Source organism: Melopsittacus undulatus, chromosome 2 (genome assembly GCF_012275295.1).
Source record: "Melopsittacus undulatus isolate bMelUnd1 chromosome 2, bMelUnd1.mat.Z, whole genome shotgun sequence".
NCBI lineage: Eukaryota > Metazoa > Chordata > Aves > Psittaciformes > Psittaculidae > Melopsittacus > Melopsittacus undulatus.
Genome location: NC_047528.1, coordinates 67,500,838 through 67,526,619, shown reverse-complemented (window position 1 = coordinate 67,526,619; position 25,782 = coordinate 67,500,838). Strand labels below are relative to the sequence as shown.

General features: G+C 36.9%; 1 protein-coding gene across 2 annotated transcripts in view; it reads left to right on the top strand.

Moving 5' to 3' along the window:
- HERC2 (HECT and RLD domain containing E3 ubiquitin protein ligase 2) overlaps positions 1-25,782 on the top strand; it is a 107,353-nt gene that overhangs the window by 20,009 nt on the left and 61,562 nt on the right. For both annotated transcript variants that reach the window (XM_013129594.2, XM_005151396.4), the window contains 19 exons: positions 8,063-8,282; positions 9,876-9,976; positions 10,768-10,924; positions 11,777-11,887; positions 12,208-12,379; positions 12,964-13,137; positions 13,734-13,922; positions 14,539-14,690; positions 15,497-15,654; positions 16,143-16,256; positions 17,603-17,854; positions 18,775-18,968; positions 19,508-19,708; positions 20,984-21,212; positions 21,288-21,412; positions 22,718-22,896; positions 23,815-23,999; positions 24,343-24,498; positions 24,693-24,878. In XM_013129594.2, the coding sequence (XP_012985048.2) occupies positions 8,063-8,282; positions 9,876-9,976; positions 10,768-10,924; positions 11,777-11,887; positions 12,208-12,379; positions 12,964-13,137; positions 13,734-13,922; positions 14,539-14,690; positions 15,497-15,654; positions 16,143-16,256; positions 17,603-17,854; positions 18,775-18,968; positions 19,508-19,708; positions 20,984-21,212; positions 21,288-21,412; positions 22,718-22,896; positions 23,815-23,999; positions 24,343-24,498; positions 24,693-24,878 (3,255 nt within the window). The remainder of the gene's footprint in view (positions 1-8,062; positions 8,283-9,875; positions 9,977-10,767; positions 10,925-11,776; positions 11,888-12,207; positions 12,380-12,963; positions 13,138-13,733; positions 13,923-14,538; positions 14,691-15,496; positions 15,655-16,142; positions 16,257-17,602; positions 17,855-18,774; positions 18,969-19,507; positions 19,709-20,983; positions 21,213-21,287; positions 21,413-22,717; positions 22,897-23,814; positions 24,000-24,342; positions 24,499-24,692; positions 24,879-25,782) is intronic.

The window sequence follows — 25,782 nt, the reverse complement described above, 5'->3', positions numbered from 1 at the left end:
GAAAGAGGGATTTTTTCTTAAATATATTGTTGCTGGTCAAGTAAGAATTAAAGACTTACTGTGTTTTCATTACTATTTTATATATCTTTACAAGTAAGGTATAATTTGGACTTTTTTTATAAAAAGAACTGAAGAGGCGTCTGATGTGTTAGGGTGGTGAGGTACTGGAATGGGTTGCCCAGGGAGGTTGTGAATGCTCCATCCCTGGCAGTGTTCAAGACCAGGTTGGATGAAGCCTTGGGTGATATGATTTAGTGTGAGGTGTCCCTGCCCATGGCAGGGGGGTTGGAACTAGATGATTTTAAGGTCCTTTCCAACCCTAACTATTCTATGATTCTATGTCTGCATTTCAGGTCAATATCCTGAACTATTTCTACAGAGTTTAATGATTTACAGTCTTACATTGTGAGATCAATGTATAGACATTAGACAGTATGTGTTTTAGAAGTGCTGCAATACAATCTTACTTTGCCAAGAAGTGTGGAGGACCATGCTATTGCACTTCAGCAGGCTAATCCAGGTCAGTGGGTCTTGTGACATCCCTACCCCAGGAGGGCTGAGAGATTTTGAGATCACACACAAAAACCTGCTCATGAAATCATTGAATTGTGCTGTGAAGCAGTACTTTTTGTTCCCCCTCTTGAGCCTTGTGCTTGTTTTTTGTCATCCTGGCACAAATTCAGGGGAGCAAAATACTTTCCTTTAATTCTGATTTATGCTGAGATCACTGCTTTGCCATAACAGGGCAAAGGGGTCATAGTTTTTTTTGGGGTTTGATTTTGAATGGTCTTAGGCCAAGCACTGTAAAATTGCGTAAGTAGGAATAAATATATTGATAAGTTATTATATGGCTTTAAGTTGTTTTTCATTTTTTCTTGCATCTTAGTGTTCATCCATTTTGTATTCAGCTCCTAACCATCAGTGTTGACCTATTCAGGCATTATTTTTGACATTAATGATGCTTTAAAACATCTTCCCCCATCCTGTTCCTGCCAGGTTGTGTGTTCATTAGCCATTTCTTCTGATTCTTTACAAAATTTGGTTTACTGCTTTTACCAGTTTTCTTTTCTGAAAATGTTTGACTTTAGCATCTCACATGATCCTGAGAGAGTCTGGGTGTTCAACCTTGGATATGGGGAGATGAGAAGAAGAGGAAACTCCTGAAGCAGTTGTACAAAATGTACAGAAAATAGGGCAGTACTTAACTTGCATTTCTTAGTCATCATATGCTTAAGGTTGGTTCTATTGAGTCAAACCAAAGGACAGTCTAACCAACATTCCTCTTGCTGTCAGGAACATCCTGACAGCAACAGCATAAATAGTAGTAACCAAGTGGGTAGTTGGGTTCTGTGTTTATGTTACATTATTTTTAGCATATAGACTTAAGCCAGAGGTGGTGGTATGGTGGAATAAGAATGTGTGCTTAGATCCCCTCCCCTTTTATTTTGCTGAAGCATATGTGTGCATAGCATAACTTAACAGGCTTTAATAATTTCTGATGTTGATTTTTTTTTTTCCATTTTTTTGTCTAGTCCCTTTTTAAACTTTTTAAAATTTAGCATCCGCCGATGTATGTAGCAAGGAGCTTTGTAATTCAACTGCTTGTTACATGAATATTATCTCCTCTTAGTCCTTGACTTGATATTGGCATCTCTTGGTTTCACCTAATGTTCTGTTCTTACGCTGGAAGAGGCAGTGAGTCGTTGTTCCTTAACTTGTCTTCCCCAGCACTGGTGGGATGGGTTTTTTGTGTTTCAAGAATTCAGTCATAATCAGCTCCCAATTGTGTCTTTTCCTCACTGAAAATCTTATCTTATTAAACTTCTTTGCATACAGAAGGTTTTGTAAACACTTTTTTCTCAACCCCCTCTTTCCTCAACCCCCCCCGCCATTTTCTGCCAGGGAAGGTGGGCTTGGAACTAATGGTTACACAATTAAAAGCAGTCATGGCATTGAAAAAAAACTGGTTTTATTCTCCTTTATGGTGACATTTCCTTTTTTAAGAAAATTTCTTGATCAGTGCTTTTTAAATGTAGTTTTGGAAGGGCTAATAAGAGAATGGTTTAGTCAAAGGATGAAATTTGCCCTCTGCTTTGCTTTTTGCTTCTCAGAACTCCTTCATCCCTTTGTTTTACTTTCTTGCCACTTGGAGCAGATTTTAACTAGCCTCATACCCTGCCCCCAACTTGAAAGCTGCTGTCCAGCTCCAAGTATCTGTTTGGTTGCTGTTTATGTTCTTAAGAGATATGTGTATGTGTGTATTTTTATACACAAACATGAGTCTCCTTTCTTGCTACTTCTTTCTATGCACGAGTATTTGAGCATCAATTTAAACAAGTATTGCTCATGATACAAAACTTAGAAAGTTAAGTACCCAGCCATGTAGTGAGATGCAGTTGGAATGTGCGTGCAACTATTCATTATTGCTCCTGCTGAATACTAATAAGGTGACGTCTGCTGTTGGTCATCTTTTGAATAGGGGGGCAGACAGAAGGAAGCTGAAAGTTAAATGCCTTTTAGGAACTACATTCTTCGGTATGAAATAATTTTTGGAGCATATTTAGCCTTGTTTCTGAAGAAAAATGTGTGTATGTGATTATATTTTTGCCTTTCCCTCTGACATAGGAATCCACTCATTCTGTGCCAATGGCTTTTGCATGATCATTAAATGACTGTTAAGCCAAGCCAATTGCATCCTCTGTCTACTCTATGTACAGTGGAAATGACATGTAGTAGAAGGGGAAAGAAGAGACAAAATATAATAATCTCTAGGAAATTCAAGCACCTTAGTTATGCTGCTGGCAGGAATGTGTGCTCATTATAACAGTAGGTTCTTGCCAAATTCTGTTTCATATGTTTTTTGATTTTTGAAGTCTGAAATCTCCCCACACTGTAACATCTCTGTTTGCTTTTAATAAAGCTTGTGACTCAACCAAAGTTCTTGAAACTTTTCAGTTTGGTACTGGCATTTCTAAGGCCCTTAATTTACTAGTTACAAGCCTGTGCTGTTCCCTACAAGGGCTGATGAAATAAGTGTGAACAAACCATTAAGTATGGGCTAATTTTGGGTTTGTGTGTTTTCCTGTGTGTGGGTTTTGTTGTTTTTTTTTTTTAGCTGCTAAGACAGGAGCAAATGTGCTGTTGGACAGTCTACTTGTCTTAAGCTCATGTCAGGTTGGTGTTCTGGCTGTGGTTGAGATGGTTTAAGAAGCTACTGTCTTCAGCTGCTTGTTTTGTCCCCCCAGTTTTGCTGGCTTACCTAAATAACATGTCACTTCTTTACTCTGTTCTGTCAGATGACCTGGGTTAAACACTACTGGTATTTTTCCTTCTAACGCAGAGAACTTCTGGCAGGATGAATTAAGAAGTGAAGACATGTAGTTATGTTAGTTGCTGAGGGGAGGGAGAGATGTGATAAGTTATAACAGAAGATGTTAAAACCCCTCCGTATCTGTAGTGCAGCCAGAAACGTGCCTGACGGTATTTGTCAATTAACAAGTATTCTGCTAATGTTAGTTTGAGAGTTTAAACTTTTATGATACGACTTCAATGCTTCCATTCTGAGTACGGATTAAGTAAGTAATCTGGCTCCACCCTTTGTAAAATAACTGACAAAGCAAAACATTGCAAGGGATGGTTAGCATCAAGGGCTGGCATAGTGGCTTATGAACAATTTTGTGCAAAGGGTTCCCTGTAACCTTCTCAGATGAAATTTGAATCGTTACTATTAATAAACTATTCTCTCATTAGACTATTTAGCTCATTGGTAGTGTTGTTCATACTTGAGGGTTTATTGAAGTCAACTTCACTAAGTTGATTCCCAGATATATTTAAATCTTTCTAAAGATGAACTGGATTTTTGTAAGGATAAATTTACTTATGAAATAAGAGAAGATTTAAAGTGGGAAAATGTGTAGATAAATCTCATTTGGAAATAGTATTTCTTTTAATAAATCAAGACAGTCCTTGGTTCAATTTTGGAATGTCTGAGTTATAGGACTACTGTAACTTGTTCCAGCCTTTACTATGCTTTGCATATGAGCTTTCTTTTACGTTTTGAAATGCTAAATAAGTATGTATAAAATACATGAGTGGAATAATTTAATTTTGGTGGAAAGCTTTCCTGAAGTTGTAGCCATTTGAGATAGTGAAGGCAAAGTGAGAAGGGGGAAAGAAAAGATTTTTATTATAACTAAATTCATTAAAAGAGTTTGTTGTTCTTGCAGGTTATTTTTATATGGTTTGAATCTCATAGAGGGCAAATGATATTTTCCATTAGAAAAAAATATTTTTGCATGCGATTGTTAAGAATACAGTATATTGTAAGGAACAGTTCTTAATATTGCTAGTTTCTGAGTATAAAACATTTTGATTTTTAGGCCAGTGACTTGAGTATTGAGCTCTTTCTAGCCCTTTTTCTTCATAAGAAGTGAAGACAGTTTTGGTATTGTCTTAATTTGACTTTATTTGTTGATAGGAAAGCAAAATAACTTGCTTTTAAAATCGTTTACTTTAGAAAGTGCTATTGTGAGGTTTTGTTTAGTGAAGCATTCCATAGTTTGTGAAACTGAAGATTTTTGTATTAAAACAATTGAATCTTTGAGGTATTTGGAACCCACAATAATGTTAATTATTTTTTGTCAAATTAGCAAGTTGTGCTATCAGATCATTGAGTATGGTGTTGGGTATTTTACAGGCTCTGTCCTGTATATGCTCCTCTTAGGTGCTGCTATGAAACTGTTTTTTTTTTTTTTTTTTCTGCAGATACACAATATTGTGTGTGTATAAAAGGGCCAGCTTTCAATTGGTACTGCAGGATGTGTGCACATTCTGTGTGCTTCTGTAGGATTGTTTTGTAAGCATTCAGAGTTGTTACAGTGGTTTGTGTCATCTATTAGGAAGGTTGGAATGCTTATAATGGCAGTTCTGTGGCTGATCCAAAGTGATCTGAATGGTGCGTAGTTATAGACTTCTAGCGAAAGTTCCCTGTAAAGTAATTGCTGGAGAATTGTAGGTGGGCTCTGTCTGTCCCAAGTGTTTCTTTCTAGTAGTCCCCATGACGTGTTTAATAAGTGTGTTATTTTGAAATGAAGGACTTTTTTGTCTAATTCTTCAACTCTCAGAAATAAATTTAGAGTGTGTCCACATTTAGATTAGTTGCCAGCTAGAAAGGGATGATGAGTGCTGTGGCTCTGTGTTACCTTATAGACTGTGCTGAGTCTGGCACCTAGAGCTTGATTTCTTTAGCACCAAGTATAGACTCTCTCCCTCAAGTGTGTTAAATTGCCTTGTGATCCCCCCCCCATTTTTTATATGGATAGTGAAAAAATAGACCATAATGAATATGCAGAAAGAAATCGCTTGCCAAAAAGAACAATATTAAGAAAAGTCTCTTTGTAAAGCAGAAAGTATGGTCGTTTCTTACTTCATTGTATCCTCGTGGTACTTACAGGTTGATAGGGCTTTCGTGTTCACGGAGGGAAGAAAAAAAAACCCTGTTTTTTCTTTTTTCTGTTGGTTTGTTGAGAGTGAAACTGGCATGTCATATCCTTGGTATGTTCTGTTATGATACTCTGAGGTGCAAGATGATGTTTTTTTTTTTTTGTATTTTTACTTAGAAAATAAAGATTATGGCACACCTAAGATAAGAACAGCAGCCTGAGAACATGTAATTTGTATTTTGTAGAAGCTTTTACTCTGGTATTTTGAGTAATGCTGACACTTCACAATTCAGATTTTTTGCTCAAAATGGTGCTACTTAATGAAAAAAAATTCAGGTGGAACAACCTGGAGGTATACTGGAACTTCAGGAACTTCATTCAAAAGAATGTATCTCCCACGAGTTGAGATAAGAACAGTCCAGTAACTAACAATATATATAACACAAACCACTACTGCTACCACCAGCAATAATAATGGTAAGGGAAATAACAAGGGAAGAAAATACAGCTGCTCGCCGCCTGCCGACTGATACCCAGCTGTACTCAAGCAGATCTAGCCTTTCCAGGTAACTGCCCCCAGTTTATATATTGGGCATGATGCCATGCCAAGTGCAAGGTCCTACACCTGGGTCGGAGCAATCCCAGGCACAGCTACAGGTTGGGCAGAGAAGAGATTCAGAGCAGCCTTATGGAGAAGGATTTTGGGGTGTTGGTTGATGAGAAAATGAGCATGAGCCAGCTTCAGTGTACACTCACAGCCCAGAAAGCCAACCGTATCCTGGGCTGCATCAAAAGGAGTGTGACCAGCAGGTCAAAGGAAGTGATCCTGCCCCTCTGCTCTTGTGAGATCTCACTTGGAGTATTGTGTGCAGTTCTGGTGTCCTCAACATGAAAAGGACGTGGAGCTGTTGGAACAAGTCCAAAGGAGAGCCATGAGGATGATCAGGGGACTGGAGCACCTCCTGTATGAAGATAGGCTGAGAAAGTTGGGGCTGTTCAGCCTGGAGAAGAGAAGGTTTCATGGAAACCTTGTAGCAGCCTTCCAGTATCTGAAGAGGGCCTACAGGGGTGCTGGGGAGGGACTATTCATTAGGGACTGTAGTGACAGGACAAGGGGTAATGGGTTGAAACTTAAACAGCAGGGGTTTAGGTGGATATAAGGAAGAAATTCTTTACTGTGAGGGTGGTGAGGTACTGGAATGGGTTGCCCAGGGAGGTAGTGAATGCTCCATCCCTGACGGTGTTCAAGACCAGGTTGGATGAAGCCTTGGGTGATATGGTTTAGTGTGAGGTGTCCCTGCCCATGGCAGGGGGGTTGGAACTAGATGATCTTGAGGTCCTTTCCAACCCTACCTATTCTATGATTCTATGATGTGCTGTGGTATGGAATACCTCTTTGACTGGTTTGGGTCAGATGCCCTGTCTCTGCTTCCTTCTGGCTTTCCCTCCTCCTTGGCAGAGCATGAGACTAACAAAGTCCTTGGTTAGAGTAAGCATTACTTAGCAAGAACTGATACAGTCATCCTTTAAACTTTCTGAGCAGATTTCTGTGTGGCCATAATGCTAAGGGACATTATAAAAGCCAAATCAAACATGTTTTTGGCAAGCATCTGTTTTATTTATGGATTACTTTACATTGTGATTTGAAGTAGCTGTACATATGTAACTTGTTGATTTTTGACTGTTCTATAGAGTTCTTTAGGGAATTTTATAGGGCTTATCCTAAGGACCTCATAGTCAGGTGGAAAGATGTAAATGGCCTCAGGGAAAAGAATCTAGCATATTATAAAGTTGTGAAATGTGAGTAGCGATACAGAAAACAGGCTGGAGTGGTGGCTGACAACAAACTAAGTGGCTGTGCAATGCAATACAGTGACAGAGAACTCCATTTGAATTTTCTGCTCGGTATGCAGAGATGCATTGCATAGTGGGGACAAAACTTTGAAATACTTCATACAGGTAAAGTTGTTAGAGAGAATGTAAAAATAAATGATTTCCAAACTTTTGTTTTAAAATCTGTATGTTGAGTTGTTGACTGCTTTTTTTTTGGTTAGTGAAGAGTTGCTTCTCTAGTGTTGGAATGTAAGTCAGATCTTTTATTTGCTAATAGCACTTGCAAGCATTTTAAGTTTCTGACATTATTTGTTTCAGAAACTTAGCAGCTCTTGGCAGTGATCCTGGAGCTTCTCAGAGTAGTTTTATAACTTCTGAGCAAATTAAGATAATGTGTATCAGTGCAAAATGAAAGCATATCCTTGTGAGGATTTGCAAAGTTGTTGCCTGCACTTAAGAGAAGTCTGACTCTGAGCTTGGATGATAACAGTTTTGGTTTTTTTTTGAAAGTCATAAGTATTTCCTGTGATATTTTAATTGTAGGCAAGAAATATGGGGGTTCTGACGTGTTTTGATGATAACCTTTGCATAAACACTTTAGTGTGATTGTGATTATTAAATACTGTGGATTAGAAATGTGCACATTAAATATGGAAGCAGGGAGTTTCACTGGATTTTGAGCCTCAGACTTTTGGTTGGTTCACAGTTTTCAATTTGTCTTGATTTTCATGATACTGTGTATAACAAAGATGAGCACCCAGAAAATAATATCTGTCTTTGATTCTCAGACGTGAATGAATTGAAGGAGTGCCTTCAGGTACTAGTGAAGGAACAACAAACTCTGGCCACACAAACAGCTACAACAGCTCTTTCAGCTATGAGGCTAAAGCAGAGGCTAGTTATCCTGGAACGATATTTCATTGCATTGAACAGAACAGTTCTTCAGGAGAATGTCAAAGTTAAGTGGAAAAGCAGTAGTATTCCTCTGCCTGCTGCAGATAAGAAAAGGTAATGACACAAGCATGAACAAGTTAGTACATTAAGGAAAATTATAGAAAGGTGCTCAACCTGTGTGTGAGAGCTTAATGTGATTTATTTGTCCTTGTGAAACATTAGCAGTAAAGAAACTCTTCTTATTTCTTAAGATTGTTTTATGTGCTGTCACCTGCCGCACAGTTTTCCTCTTCAGCTCATGCTTGCTTATACTGTCTCTGTTCATACTAGTGGGTATTTCTTATAATACATTGCTGTAGATATTATTCTTTGAGCTATAGGTATACTTTATTGAGGTATTACTTTTGTTCTACTCAAAAAGTATGGAGAGGCTTATTTCAGAAATGATGCTGGTGGAGGTTATTTAGTTCTAATAACATTAATACATTTTTGTCAATATTCGTTCCATTAAGGCATATCATAAATTTGAAAATACAAATGCATGAAAGTTGAGCAGAGTTTTAGTTAGCTTGGGTGAGAAACTGTTTCAAGAGAACTAACTGAATAAGAAATCTTCTGATAGCTTATTGACCTAAAAATAGAAAAATCTGTCAGATGAGCCATAAAGAATGCTATTCAGTAGCTGAACAAGGTTGCTTGTCTGACAGAATAAGCAGTTCAGCCTGGGAAATTTTTATGTTAGATTGTCTCTAGCTTCTGAAAGGAAAGGAGACAGTAAGTTAATATCAATATTAGTTATTATGTAATTGAAGTTCTGACAATGATATTTTTCCCCTCAATAATCTATTATGTCTTTTTTTTTAGCTCTGATTAAAAAAAGAGCATTAGTATATTTAAGTTATCAGATGATTAAAAATACCAGTTAATTTTTTTTCTCTCTTGAAAAAGTCTTAAGCAGTTCACTTTCTTTTGATGTGAGATTAAAAAGCCAGAATTGTTGGTGTCCTTCTGAGAGGGAGCGGTAAGGAATCTCCTGTCATTACAAAAGAATGCTTACTTAAATGAATGGGATTGTTAGCATGAAAAGTTCAGAGAAAAATATGTGAGCCCAGTGGGTATTAATGAAAGTTCAAGCTATCTCTTCCTAACGCACACCAATACAGAAGCTGCAAAGAAAGATTAATAACTTGAATGGAAAGATAAGAAATGACAACATTGATGGAATTAATGATTTGTAATTGAAGCTTCATAAAGAAAGCCTGTAAGCATGATCTGTGCAGTCCAAATTATCTAGAAATATAAACTTCCTGAGTAGATAATGAGTACATGAAGTATCTTATGTCTCTGTATCTTAAATATATGATCATAATTTCACTCTGAAGAACTGTAGGCATCTTTCTGATGCCAATCAATTATGCCAGTCTAGTTTATTATTTCTCTGGAGCTTTTTAATATTGGGGGTTGAACTGGTTGTTCCTTCAGGCAGTTGAAGATAAGGTTTTGTTGTTGACATCTCGATGTTGATCACCTTCATTTTCAAGAGACAATTACAGTTCTTTAGAAATGAAAATTGTGTAATTATATATGCATGCGTATAGCTAAATTGTAAAACTGTTGAATATACAAATTATACAAATAGCTACTATATAAATATATATTATTATAATCTAAATTACACTAAGACAGTATATATATAATTTTATTTAGTCCAAGACCTGTAGGCAAAGGTGTAGAAGGACTTGCACGAGTCGGATCCCGAGCAGCACTTTCATTTGCATTTGCATTCCTTCGTAGAGCCTGGAGGTCAGGTAGGTCTGCTTTGTAGCTTATTGCTTATTTTCATTAGAAGACAGATGATTCATTAAAGCATCTGTGTCTATTAGGTATTTGCATGGAACTATACATTTGTAAATATTAGATTTACATAATTGTGTTTTATGTTTATGTAGTACTATGCCAAGCAATACCGTTGTTTATCAAAGCCATCGAAGCCACTACCAAGGCTATGTTGTGCTAGGATCCTTTTATGCTTATGAAGGCAAATTGGTATTTCATTAAGAGAATATATTTTTTAATGCCAGGTTCCAGAAAAGTGAGATTTATTATTCAGACAAGGTCGATCCACTAGATTACTTCATGACGGCAACAAAAAATATTTGGGAGCAGTAGTGTCAAACTTGTGTTTAATTAGTGTACTTGACAGTGATTGTCAAATTGCAGAGGTTGGCAGAATTATCATGTGTGTCACTCTATACTGTCTGCTTGTCTGATGGCAGGATGTTTGTCTGAACAAACACTATTTGTTCAGATGGCAGCTCGTTCTTTGTCCAGTCAGCCTTAGTTTCTCTTCCGATTTCCTTAGCAGATGCATAGTGGAATGAGCTGGTTTAAGAGTTGTCATCTTTTTGAATGTCTTTTGTGAAGCAGATAGCTGTTCAGAAATCTTGCAGTCACAATGTTTGTGTGAAATTTGAGAACTTTGTACATATTATCAAGGAACATGTATGCGTGATAAAAAAAAATCCACAAAACATTCTATACAAAAAATTGCATAACTTGTATGTTATGGAGATGTAACTAATATTACTGTGCTCTTTAGGTGAAGATGCAGACCTGTGCAGTGAATTGCTACAGGAATCACTTGATGCACTACGAGCTTTACCAGAGGCATCCCTATTTGATGAAGGGACTGTATCTTCTGTATGGCTGGAAGTGGTGGAAAGAGCTACTAAATTCCTAAGGTCTGTTGTGACTGGGTAAGTTTCTTTTTTTTGAGCATTGCTGAAGTAGCTGTTATATGGCAAACTTATATCTCATAGCAGCTGATGGTATAAGCGTAATAATTTATGTAAAATTAAAAAGATTGCTTTTGCTTTTGCTCATACATGAACTATGGAAATTATGTTCTTTAAATATGATTTAATTCATAGACTCATGGAGTGATTAGGGTTGGAAAGGACCTTAAGATCACTGAGTTCCAACCCCCCTGGCATGGGCAAGGACAATTCATGCTAGACCATGTCACCCAAGGCTTCACCTGTTTAAGAAAAATAAAAATTTGAATATTCTGAATCACTGCATGTAGACTTAACTGAAAAAGTGTTTCATTAGTGTAAACTGTATTTGCATGTAGAATTCTTTGGTAATACAGTATATGTGTACGCTTAATTGTTCCTTTCTAGTGTACTAAAATAATGCAAACTTCTATGAATGTGAGGGGGAAAAAACATTCCTGTTGGACTTAGAGCACTTCCCTGCTATTTCCCTGTTATTTGAGGAATCTTGAAGTTACATTTTTACAATAGCTGCCAGAAATTGTCTTTTGAATACTGGAACTACATTCTTTATGATATCCACTATAAGGATATTTTAATTTCACCTGTAAAAAAGTTTTTCATGTTTTCAACGTATTTAATAGAGCTTGGGCTGTCTCTCAAAAAATTGATCTTGTGTGCAATGTGTTAGCTTTTCTTCACACCTGCTTTCATTGCCAGTTTTATATTTTTCTGGAAGTTTAGTGGTTCTTGGTGTGTTGTAGGTGATTTTGGTAAGCAACCATGTATTGTTTCCAGTCACTTCTTCCTTAATACATACTGTTTGACTTCTAGAGATGTACATGGAGCTCCCAGTACCAAAGGGCCAGGAAACATTCCATTACAAGACCAGCACTTGGCACTTGCTATATTGCTAGAACTGGCAGTGCAGAGGGGTACATTAAGGTGAGAAACTGGTTTTTAAACATCCCTGTCTATTGGAATGGTCTGAGCAGCGCCTGTTTTCAGTTTTCATGTGTTTGGGATTAACGTAATAATTGTTGTTCAAAGCATATTAACTTTTTCAGTAATGCAGTGGTGGTCAAGATCTTATGTTAGCTAGATTGCAAAATCTCATTTTTGCTATACTGGTAATCTGCTTAAAAAGGAAAGCCATGGTGTCTGATATTGCTGAGCTTCAAAATGTGGAAAGTGAATTGTATGGATAACCAAAAAAATGTTTTTAGAAATGCTTATTAATACAATATGTGAACTTCCTCTTTCAGCCAAATGTTGTCAGCAGTTATGTTGTTGCTTCAACTTTGGGATAATGGAACAAGGGAAACGGACAATGAACGATCTGCACAGGGAACAAGTGCACCTCTTCTACCTTTGCTACAGAGATTTCAAAGTATAATATGTAATAAAGATGTGCCCAATACTGAGGAAGAGATTCAGGTACTTGCCCTTTCTAGATAATCTGACGTTATTATGTTGGTATCAAATTTAATTTGGCTGGCTAAAACAATATTAAAATTATCTGAACAAAGTTGGCAGTAGTGCTTTCCATGTACAATGTGTACACACCACTGTTGTTTGATTGTCATGCGTATGTTTTGAGTTTCTTGAGGTAGGAGGATGAATGTCACAGTATAATTAGAGGTAAGTGTTGTGTTTCAGAGTTAATGATTTTGTGATAATTAACTTGGATATGTAGCCAGTTAACTTTTCTGCATACTCATTTTTATTTAGCTGTGTTTGAAGTTAATTGAACTATGACTCTTGGTGAATATTATTGAGGTGGATAAAAGATAGTAAACTAGTTTTATTATGCTTGTAGGTTTCTGTTACATTCACAATCTGACTATATTTTCAATATATGTGTTTGGAATTTTCCTCTACTGCAAGCAAAAGATATACAGTTAATTTGTTTTCAGCTTGTGCAGATACTCAGCATGGCTAAAACATACTGTCTTATCTGTATGTGTAGTAGCATCAAAATACTTCGAGGGTTCTTCTGACTGCTCATTTTTCTCTTCTAGATCCTGACTTACCCTCTGAGTCCAAATGAAAGTTTTCTGAGGTATCTGACTTTACCACAGGATAATGAGCTAGCGATTGATCTGAGACAAACAGCTGTTGTGATCATGGCCCATTTAGATCGCCTAGCCACTCCATGTATGCCTCCACAGTGCAGCTCTCCTACGTCTCATAAGGTAACTGTTTGCAATGTCAAAGTTCGTAAGATATTTTTCCTAAAAGTGTAACTGATTTTCAGTTTTAAAGGAAAACAACTCCTGAGAGTCTTCAGATTTCCTTTTCAATTTTTACAGGGTAACCTTGAGTTGCCTATATTTGTCTTACTTGGATATCTTTTATTATATCCGTGTTCTTTCAGTCAGTCTTGGAATATAATTCTATGGTTTGTGAGCCATCCTTTCTTATGACAACACTGTGGCTAATTCTGCCATATTTTGGGCTGTTCTGTGTGTTTATCAGAGTAAATGCTCAAGGGTTTTATGTAGTTAAAAAAAAAAGTAACTGTTAATCTTCTCAACTTTGAAAACCTCTGAACACGTACTGTAGATATTTATAGCTTATTCAGTACCAGACTGAATAAACTGAATATGATGCATACAAGCTTTTATTTTTGATATCTTTTAATAGATAAGCTTTACTGACTGCTGGTAGTAATAACTATCACAGGTTTGAGTATGTTTGACATAAAAAGCTTTAAAAATAATCTACTCTATGCATTTTATTAAGTTGTATATTTCAGAATTAGTACTTACAGAATTTCTTAATTTTCTAGGGATCTCTGCAAGAGGTCATCGCTTGGGGTTTAATAGGTTGGAAATACTATGCTAATGTGAGTGGTCCGATTCAGTGTGAAGGACTTGCCAATCTTGGTGTTGTGCAGGTTGCCTGTGCAGAGAAACGTTTTCTAATACTATCTAGAAACGGACGAGTTTATACACAAGCATACAACAGTGATACTCTGGTGAGAGTTTTTATTATATGCATTCGAAAATGTGTTCCTTTTCTGTATTATTTCACAGCATAAGTCTGCTTCTTTAACTGTTTAGTTTCTTGGAAGAGTAGATGGAGATGCGCTGATTTTTGTGAGCTTCTGGGATGTTTTTGAGCTTTCAGTAATAGTGGTTTTGATATTTTTGCATTGATTTGATGAAATGCATCTGTTTTTGTAATTTTTATCAGGCTAGAGGTAATGAATACAGTTATAACCACTTTCATTGATACACTTGCCTTGATAACAATTTCAGAAATTGGCAGATGTGAAATGGGTTTTACTTCAGTGATGTAACACTGTGCCCAAACTGTGTAGTTATAGAAGATTTGTAAACTAAGATTTGCCTGTAAGATTAACACCATTCTCATGTATATTGAAGTCCTGATAAGAATGGAACAAAATAACTTCAAAGCATTGTTCCTATCAGGTTGAATAGTAGATTTGACCTTTTTTTTTTCCTTCTACCTTTTGCTTCATTAATTTGAGTGCAAGTTTTGATAAAGGAAAACTATACCTAGTTATTCTAGATAAGTGATGGAAAATATAAGCATTTTTTGTAAGTATATTGCTTTTTCTTGGCTCACAGGGACCACAGCTGGTGCAGAGTCTAGCTTCCAGAAATATTGTGAAGATAGCAGCACATTCAGATGGGCATCACTATCTTGCTTTGTCAGCAAATGGTGAAGTTTTCTCCTGGGGCTGTGGAGACGGTGGAAGACTAGGCCATGGAGATACAGTGTATGTAATAAAAATAATCATAGCAGTTATTTGCCAGTGTTCTGAATTAATAATAAAAACTCTTCTGTGAAGAAGCACGTTCATTATTTGACAGCAGTCTCTGCTATTGAACAGAAGTTGTATTCTCCCTGCATTTTTCCTCCTGGTTCTGTGTTAATGCTGCTTTCTGAGATACTTGCAGATAGAGGGTGCAGTAGTGGTTGCACTGTTATTAGGTCCTTTAATCATGGTTTTATGAATCCACAGCACATTTTCTCTAGAAACATTGACTCCAGTGTCAGAGTGGGGTCACAATTTCCTGTGCAGTCATGTTGCATGTATTTTTTTTCCCTTGTGTTAAACAGTAACGTTACTGTCCTACTTCTGTGTAGGAGCAGTCTTCTACATGGGTATTCTGTGGGGGTTGTACATTAATGTATTTTAGAGTTTGTGTCTTCCTCCAGTGCTGAATTCCCTATAAAAACAAAGCAGTCACTGCACAAGGGTTAGCGGTGTCATGAAATCAATTGTTAATTGTTCAGATAAAGTAATTAAAGATAATATTTATAATAGACAAATATTTGAGAAGACTGCATTAATTTAATTGGAAATAGAAGTCATAGTTGTCAGAAATTCCTTTAGTGGTTTGTATGTTGTTGAACTATCTGAACTTAATTTTTGGCTTATAGCTCTATTTATATCTTTCAACTTCAGACTAATAAGGTTTGTAGGTAGAATTGCAGCAATTGTTTTCTAACAAGCATGTCACTCCTTATATTATCTACTCATCAGATCACATTTTGTGAAATATCTTTTTCTTTAAATAGCCCTCTGGAGGAACCTAAGATGATATCTGCTTTATCGGGAAAGCAAGCTGGGAAACACGTTGTTCATATTGCATGTGGAAGCACCTATAGTGCGGCCATTACTGCTGAAGGAGAGCTATATACATGGGGACGAGGAAACTATGGCAGGCTTGGCCATGGTATGTTACCTGATACCATAAAGTAAATTGCTTGTCAAAGAATTATTTAGTGCCTGTCTCAAATGATCTTTTATCCAACTCACCTAAAGCTAATTTGAGAACTGTATGTGGCTTCAAATGAATTGAAATGATGAAGGGAGGGACTGTCTCAAAAACACTAAATTTCTATGAGCTATGTGAAAAAAAGCAATTAGATTGAGAAGAAAAATCTACTGTGTTCTGTTCCCTTCCTTGTGAAGCAAAGACTATCTCATAGGTTAAACCCGTATTAGATGCCTAAGAAACCTTATGGGAGCTTAAGCATGATGCTCCAGTCTGAAAACAAAACCAAACCAGCACCCTTCTCCCCCCACACAACAAAACACCCAAAAGCAAATAATAAACAAAAAATAAAAATCCAAACCCAAACAATAACCAAACAAGACAAAAACAAAGAACCTACCAGGTCTTCTTGGTATTACTTCTCATAGAACTACTTTGTTTTGAAGGTTCCAGTGAAGATCAGACCATCCCAATGCTGGTCACAGGGCTGAAAGGACTCAAAGTTATTGATGTGTCCTGTGGGAGTGGAGATGCTCAGACTCTTGCAGTTACTGAAAACGGTTAGTAGCAAAATATAGCATAACACTTTAAGCTTGCCTTTGCTTCCTTTCATTCTGAAGATATTTATACCTTAGATATGCTTTTTTCTAGTGGCTTGAATGACGTAAAAAGAAGAAACTGAAATTCCTTTTGGGGAAAGATAAATGCAAAATGTGGAATTGCACATATTATATATGCAGATATATTCCCATGCATAGATATGCAAGTTATTAATTATGAATCTGTATATGTATTTCCTTATATGGCATATATATGTAAAATTATTATGTAAATGTATAATATGCGCACAAAAATTACATACATGTATGTATACATCAAAGTTTTATTCACTATTATGTGAGTGCAAATAACTCATCTTGTCACAACAGCCAGAATTTTGAGGAAGAAAGTTGCCTGTGTTTACCTATGGGAAGTGCCAAAGAGAGACCGTATTGAAATTCTGCTTCCCCGCATCCCTGAATGAGGTGCCTAGGGTGAGACAGGTTCAAAACCTGAATTTCACTGTGTGAGGTTAAGCACCAGAGTTATCCTTGAGAAAGCAGATAGTGCTTGGAAGCTTTTTTAAAATGTAGCTGGTTATGTGGATGTGCAGAATTTAAAAGCTGCAAGATTTACTCATTCAGGAAATGGAAACCCAAATATCTACACCCTATCCCTGGTGTCCTCATTGCGAGCTTCCATTTCTTATCAGAGTACCTTAGGGACTAGCTTATGTAAGTGGGGAACATAAGTACATCAGAATATAAACCAAGACTTTCTTTTTGGACAAGCATATGTTTACCATTCTTGAACCATGATTTTATTCAATGCAGATGTAGAATGACTTGGACTATTTCAAAGTTCCTACATCAGGGCTTAGATTTAGTAGTGTGTTTCAAAAGTACATGATAGACAATGGTACTCTTAATTACGTTTTGTGAAATGGTTGAATGACAACAACTACAAATTAAAACAGGATTCACAGACTCTTTGGCCATTTAATGTGGAAAAAGATTTTGCAAGTTCTTGTAATGCCTTGTAATAAAAGAATTCAGTTTTGAACCACAGGCTTGATTTGCAGTAAGTCCTTACTTCGTATGTTTTTAAGAAGGAATTTCTGTACACAGATGAATTTTCAGTGCATGTTATGTGCTACCCTTAGTTCTGTCAACATGAAAACTTTTATAGTATTTTTCTTCATATATTCATGAAGAATTAAAATTAATTAATTTATAACTGCTATTCTTAAATTACAATTTGAAAATTCTGCTTATTATAGAATCTTATCTAAGAACTTGCTTGTCAAAACAGATAACTTCATTACATGAAAAAGCAATATTTTTGTTTTCTTTCTCTTGATTTAAAGGCCAAGTGTGGTCTTGGGGTGATGGAGATTATGGAAAACTGGGAAGAGGAGGCAGTGATGGTTGCAAGACTCCCAAGTTAATAGAAAAACTTCAAGATCTGGACATTGTGAAAGTACGCTGTGGGAGTCAGTTTTCTATTGCATTAACCAAAGATGGCCAGGTCTACACCTGGGGCAAAGGTGACAATCAGAGACTTGGGCATGGAACGGAAGAGCACGTTCGATATCCAAAACTGCTGGACGGCTTGAAAGGTAGTAACCAGAACTGAAAGTATTCCAAAGTTCTTTTTGCTGTTGTTGCAGTCTTTTATGGGACATTAATGACCTCAACTTTAAGAATGATGGTACCATGTACTCTGTCATGCTCTATGCTAGTTGCATTGAAAAAGATAATGCACATTTCCCAGGACTTCTGCATTTATGCCTTTAAAATTCTAGCAGACTTAGAGACACTATATTATGACTACTTTAAATGCTGCTTGTCTTTTAATCTTACTGCTTTTATTATGATTTAAGTGTTTATGTGAACCTGTACCTTTGCATTGTTATGCAAATGAATATATATTAAAAATACATATTTATGCTTAGATTAGGGCATGTGAATGGAATAAATGACAGTCACAGGCAACAAATAATGTTAAGACTGTGTTTGTGCCAGTAATTTTGACTATTTTGTATTAAAGTGGAGATTAATTCTTGCCTTTGAGACAAACCTGAGTTCTATAGGAGAAGATGAGTAAAAAAAGTCCTTTATTGCTCTGTCATTCCTAAAATTGTTATTCATATATGATGAATGGTCTAACAGAAAGTAACTTCTGAACTGATGACTACCATATAATTTTAGTCTCTGTTGAAAGATCCCCATCTATGTATAAACCTTTCCTGAAAAGCTATTAAGTAGAAGAGATACAAAACAGAAGATTTTTTTTTTTTAGCAAACTTGTCAACTTTTGTACTTAAGCTGTCTCTTAAGAATTTTTAAATATTTCCTTGGTTTTTCTTTTGCTGTACTCTTCCAACCCACTGCTAAGGCAAAGGTGAGACTTTTGTCATCCATAATGTGTTCATAGTGAAGTATGGTTGTAATTAGCACAGTTTTCCTTACCACTGATATTTTCCTGTTAATGATTGTAATCTTTAATTTATGTTTTCAATATTGACTTTCCTATCAGGGAAGAAGGTGATAGATGTGGCAGCTGGATCTACCCATTGTTTAGCACTGACTGAAGATAGTGAAGTGCACAGCTGGGGAAGCAATGATCAATGTCAACATTTTGATACTTTGCGGATCACCAAACCAGAGCCTGCAGCTCTCCCAGGATTAGACACAAAGCATATTGTTGGAATTGCCTGTGGGCCTGCCCAGGTAAGTTTTATTATTGATTTGTTAATGATGAATTGTCTTTGTCTCTGAGACTAGTTCTGTACACTAATCCCAGTCCTTCTTTCTGTGTTTACATGACTTTTTCTTATTATTTCTTATTCTGAATAAATGAGGGCTTGGAAAAAACAAGTCTTACGCAGTTCTTCTGCCAGAAAGGGGTGACTAGCTTTCCTTCTCTTTGGTGTTCTGAGAAGTAGCTATTTACCTGATGTGTTTTTAGTCTGATATAGGAATTGAAGAGTTGTCAGTAGAAGGTTTCTTGCAACAAAGATGGTGAGCTCTCTGGACTGGCATAACAGCAGTTTGGAAAATGTGATAAGAGATTTTTTTTTTCTGGCCTTGGTAGGATTTTGTATATGTTTACAAGGATGGAAGTGGAGGCTTCTCTTCAACAGATGTGCTGATATTATTTCTGCATCTTCTGTTATTGTTTGAAGACAGATGTTGGCTTTACACTCCTATCTGTAATCAGTGTTATGTTATCTTTGGGAAATAACTGTTGATTTTTTTTCTATTTATAGAGTTTTGCTTGGTCATCGTGTTCAGAATGGTCAATAGGTTTGCGGGTACCTTTTGTGGTGGATGTTTGCCCCATGACATTTGAACAGCTAGATCTGTTACTAAGACAAGTGACAGAGGGAATGGATGGCTCCTCTGACTGGCCCCCTCCTCAGGAGAAGGAGTGTATGGCTGTGGCAACATTAAACCTTCTAAGGCTTCAGGTACCTTCAATTTCTTACACATTGAGCAGTCCTTGAGCTAATTGTTTGAGTAATGGATGAAAATAGCAGACTTAATGTGCTTTAAAACGTTTTTATTGATTTTAAAAGTCAAGTAAGTACAGTATCACTTTCTACTTTTTGAAATTTGGCAGCTAATGGTTGGGTGTTTTTTCTTCTTGACAGCTTTTGGATCTCTTTAAAAATGAACCATAAAAATAAAATTTAAGTGGCTTAAGCATGGTATAGTTACACAATAAGCCAATATACTCAGATTTTGAGCATTTCTAGGAATTTTGAACAGCGTTTTTAAGAGTGATAGTCATAGAATCATAGAATCATAGAATAGTTAGGATTGGAAAGGACCTCAAGATCATCTAGTTCCAACCCCCCTGCCATGGGCAGGGACACCTCACACTAAACCATATCACCCAAGGCTTCATCCAACCTGGTCTTGAACACCGTCAGGGATGGAGCATTCACTACCTCCCTGGGCAACCCATTCCAGTACCTCACCACCCTCACAGTAAAGAATTTCTTCCTTATATCCACCTAAACCCCTGCTGTTTAAGTTTCAACCCATTACCCCTTGTCCTGTCACTACAGTCCCTAATGAAGTGTCCCTCCCCAGCATCCCTGTAGGCCCCTTCAGATACTGGAAGGCTGCTCTGAGGTCTCCACGCAGCCTTCTCTTCTCCAGGCTGAACAGCCCCAACTTTCTCAGCCTGTCTTCATATGGGAGGTGCTCCAGTCCCCTGATCATCCTCGTGGCCCTCCTCTGGACTTGTTCCAACAGCTCCATGTCCTTTTCATGTTGAGGACACCGGAACTGCACACAATACTCCAAGTGAGGTCTCACGAGATCAGAGTAGAGGGGCAGGATCACCTCCTTCGACATGATGGTCATGCTCCTCTTGATGCAGCCCAGGATACGGTTGGCTTTCTGGGCTTTACAGGGTATCTGACAGTCACTGAAGATGTGCTACTTTTCTTAGAATACTCTAGCAAAGTAGGAACAGTTTAGGTCATTCTTTAGGTTATTGCAGTTCAGAATTTAGGGTATATAATTAAATATAAGACAGAATATTTGGACATTGGTTTAAATTGAGTGTGTGTTTGGGCAAGGCAGCACTTTCCTTAATTTTATGAACTTACAGATGTGAAAGTTTGTGTCTTGGTCAGTGAACTTATTTTTTCCAGTTTTGATGACTTTCCCCTCCCAGAGTTCACATCTCTTCTTAATTAAAATTTACTTTCTTCCTCCCCCTTTTTTTTCAGCTTCATGCTGCCATTAGTCATCAGGTGGATCCGGAATGCCTTGGCTTAGGTTTGGGCAGTATTCTGCTCAATAGCCTGAAACAGACAGTGGTAACATTAGCAAGCAATGCTGGTGTTCTTAATACTGTGCAATCAGCTGCTCAAGCAGTCCTGCAGAGTGGATGGTCTGTGTTACTGCCAACAGCAGAAGAGCGGGCTAGAGCCCTCTCGGCGCTCTTACCCAGTGCAGGTTGGTCCTAATATTTAAACCCGTTTGTTTGGAGCTTTCATTTCTAGTTCATTAATAGCTTCTTCCATTCTTAAGTTTCAGGAAATGAAATGAATGTAAGTCCAGGCCGTAGATTTATGATTGACCTTTTGGTGGGCAGCTTGATGGCTGATGGAGGCTTAGAGTCTGCACTAAATGCTGCTATTACTGCAGAAATTCAGGTATGTTTCAGCAGCTTTGAAGGTCTGTATAAACAGAATAAGAATATGTATCAAGTGTTTTTTTGAGTTTGTAGATTGATGTTATCCTCTTTTGACCTGAAACTTGAGCCAGTGTTTGTATGGGAGCATGAATCACATTCTCCTTTTTAGTAGTGTGTTTCTTCTTGTTGCCTGGAGTGATGATATCAACAAAGGTAACAAACTTTTAATAAAGCTCTGTAATAGGAGCATAATTTTACAAAGTAGTTTGTACCTTTCTGTGGGATTCTTGAGTTCTTCATTTCCTTGATTTCACCTATGTCTCTTCAGCAGAAATTTCAGCCATAGTACTTGGGAATTCAAAGTGAATGAATTCTTTGCAGCATCTCAAATTTCCATGGGTTCCATTTCAGGCAGGTTTGAATGTGTAGTAGATGCTGACTAGTTATATAAAGGAAGAAAGAAACATTCTGTGTATACTGTCTTCTCCATTAGTTCCTCAGAGACAGGACATCCTCTGCAGAGACTACTTTAAATTGACATATTTATGTGTTGCTGTGAAAACAAAAGTGTGCTTTTCCCTTGCCTCTTTGCTTGTTTTATTCTTCCAAGTATATTTTCTTGGGTTTTTTTTCTCCACTGTTGGTAAATGGGGATGTTTATGATGAGAGGAAATGCATGTATTAATTTTTGGTTTACTGCATAGTCTAGCATGAGCATTTTCTGTTGTATTTGAAGACATGCAACGCCTCTTGATTTTTAACCAAGTCTACTAGGGCACATTTGTTATAGTGTGGGTTAGAGATGCCAGAGCCAACTTCAGGTATATGCTTAAAGTGATCTAGGGGGCAGCATATAGCTCTGCACAGGTTAATTTATGTTGTCTAAACCCTGGGTGGATATATTTCTGTAGAGTTCTGCATGCTATAGCTCAGTAGCAAATCTATTTCAGATTCTTCTGCAGTGGACTGGATTTGTTATTTTTATAGAGTAAACATGCCTTCCGTTTTGAACTGTGCACTAGCTATTGACATGGTTAAACATACGTCAAACAGAAAGCAATTGTTAACTTGGTTTGGTGGAAATTGAGTTTGGTAGCTGTCTGCTCTTTCTTACTTTCACCTCCCTTCCTTTCCTTTTATATATTTTTAAAAATGTATCCCCATGGACTTGTTATAGAATATTCAATACACATTTGTCTGTTAAGGATTGTTTCATTTCTGGCATAGGTAAAAATAACTCTATCATGTTAACATGAGTACTTGCTAGTAAAATGTTTCATAATCACAGTGGCAGTTTGCCCATTTTCTTTATATCCTTTTTTAGGATATTGAAGCAAAAAAAGAAGCACAGAAAGAAAAAGAAATTGATGAACAAGAAGCAAATGCATCAACGCTTCATAGGAGCAGGACTCCATTGGACAAAGACCTTATTAATACTGGAATTTATGAATCTGCAGGAAAGCAAAGTTTACCACTAGTTCAGTTAATTCAGCAATTACTAAGGTAGTTGCTTTGAATTTGTTTTTTACTCTTTTACAGAAGATCTGTTCAGAAGTTTTATGAACTAGTCAACTAAAGAATGACTAATTTTGGTTAGCAGATAGTCTCCTGCTAGCATTTTAGCTCCTCAGAATACAAAATATTGAGCATTCTCCTAGCTTTCCTATAGTTTTGCTATTTTATATTTGCTGAAGAGCAAAGTTCTATACTTAATGACTGATTTTAGGAAAACTTACTGCCTTGCTTTTATGATTTGTGTTCTTCTTCCTGTACCCTGAAAGTCTGTGTAACAAATAAAGGACAAACACTCAAAAGCCTGTTCTTATGAAGTGTGAGATTCAGCACACATTTATTTAGAATGGAATATTTTTCCTTAAGGAGACTGTAGTTGAGGCTGTATGTGGACAGAATTTTAAATTCTTGACACTGAGAATTGTGAATGCACAACCAACAGGGTGCTGAGAACAAAGCTTCTTTATGTCATCTACAGCAGAATTTCATATATAGTATATGTAGCAGGAAGTAATTATGAGACTACTAAGAGATATATTGTGCTTTTTCACTTTAGTTGTGCTGGTAACCAAGTAATTTAATCAGTACTGAGACTCTTCTGAGCTACATAATGTCATGACTTTCATTGCAGCCTTTCAGTAAAGTCAGATTGATTTTTGTAGTGAGTGATTGACAAAAGAACCAGAATTAATGTACTTTTTAGAAATCCTGTAAAATGGAATGCCTTCACAAAAACTGTTGACTTTTGGGGTACTATGATGCAAACAAGGGAACATCCTACAAAGAAACTTTGCGTAGGTTTCTTATATAGCTGTGTGAAACTCTAGACAAAGCTTAACGTGTGTTTCTGTGGACTGTGTTCACTACCAGCTCTCTTTAAGTACTTTACAATACTTTTATACCAATTAGGAACATCGCTTCACAGACAATAGTCAAACTAAAAGATGTTGCTCGTCGCATTTCTTCCTGCATGGACCATGAACATTGTAGCAAAGACAGATCTGCTTCTCTGGACCTGTTGCTTCGTTTTCAGCGGCTGCTTGTTAGTAAACTTTACCCAGGAGATTGTGTTGGGCAGGTCCCTAATACATACGGTAAGTTACTGTACAAAAATAAGCCCCCCTTCTTCCAGCATTTCTATAATATGTTTTTCAGAGGATATTTCTTTCTTTCTTTAACTTGTCTCATTTGTCAGCTTAGTTGCTGAATCTGTCTGAAAAATGTTTGAAAGTAGTTTTTTTTCTGTAAATTTCTTTTCTGAAGGCAACAGGATCTAGATAATAAATTTATGAACTTCTGAAGTTTTAAAAGGATGTAATTTCTAAATGCAGTGCTAATACCGAGTAGCTGCATTGCAGAAGCGTGACAGCTTTTGAAATCTGTCTCTCAAATATGACTATGTGATGGTTTTCTGTACTCTTCCTCCTTTTTACATAGGTCCTGACCTCTTAGGTGTTGGCTCTTTGCTGAAGAAATACACTGCTCTTTTGTGCACGCACATTGGCGATATACTTCCTGTGGCAACCAGCATTGCTTCTACTAGTCATAGGCATTTTGCAGAAGTATCTCGTGTCGTGGATGGGGATTTAACAGGTAGGTTTTTCTTTGCTATCCTCCTTTCCTTTCCTTCACAAATTATAAAGTTGTACTGTAGCTGTTCTTGAAAGCTGTAAATGACAAAGTCAAGAAGGGGAAATTTGGGGAAGGCAAGAGCTTTGTAATGAAGCAGTACTTGAAGGCAGAATGTATTGCTTGGTGATTTACTTCTGGGTTTTTTTGTGTTCTAGGCATTCTTCTTCCAGAATTGGTGGTTTCTGTAGTGCTACTTCTCAGTAAAAATGCTGGATTAATGCAGGAAGCTGGTGCTATCCCTCTGTTAGCTGGCTTGCTTGAACATCTAGATAGATTTAACCATTTAGCCCCTGGAAAGGAAAGAGATGACAATGAGGATTTAGCATGGCCAGGAATAATGGGTATGTACAAACCCATCTGGGTTGTTTATTTATGTTTTCATAAAATAGCTATATAAAATTGGTGACTGTTCATGGGCTGCTCTTGGGAAGGGAATTCTACTTTATAGTACAAATTTTTATTAATCAATTCATACATCAGTATTTATTTCTGCTTGTGAATTCTTAAGGAAGTTATATATAGAGATGAGATTAAGCAGAGTACAAATGCAATTTTTTAAATTAAGTAGTTCAGGTAATTTTGAGTGTGAAAAGTTGTAGTGAAAACAGGAGTGGTATATCTGTGCATCTTGTTACTAAATTCTATCTGTAATGTAAATGGAGAGTAATGTGAAAGCTTTGAAATAAGGAAGTTTTCTTTACCTAGGGCAGTTTAATATAGAGCTGTGTCTGGGATGAAAAGAGAAGTTAAAAATGAGCATTTCGGACTGTAAGCATTTTACTGGTGGAGAGAAGAATGAAATATGGTTGGCATAACTTAAGAGAGCCAAATGTCACACTGCTAGGCAGTAGCGTGTTGGGGAGAGCAAAAACTGAAAATTCAGTTACTGGTCTTAACAGAGAAAACTGATATAATGATGCGTGTGTGCAAACATGATTGTTTCTTGCCTGGATGAAACAACATTTGGTTTGAAATAGTTTACTTGTATGTAGATGGAAGGAGTTGTAACACGTATGTAACCTTCATTCTTTCATATAAAAAAATGATCCGGATTTAGACTAAAGATACGGCCAATGCCTTGTAGGCAAGCATATAATAAAACTGCAGTAGTTTGTTCTGCCAAATCACTGCCATAGTCTGTTGTCCCTTCAACGTTTGTTCTGCTATACGTCCAAACAAAACAGCTGTATAGTTTGGCATTGCTAGGTTTTTTTGATGATGTCACATTGGAGATTAGTTCATAAA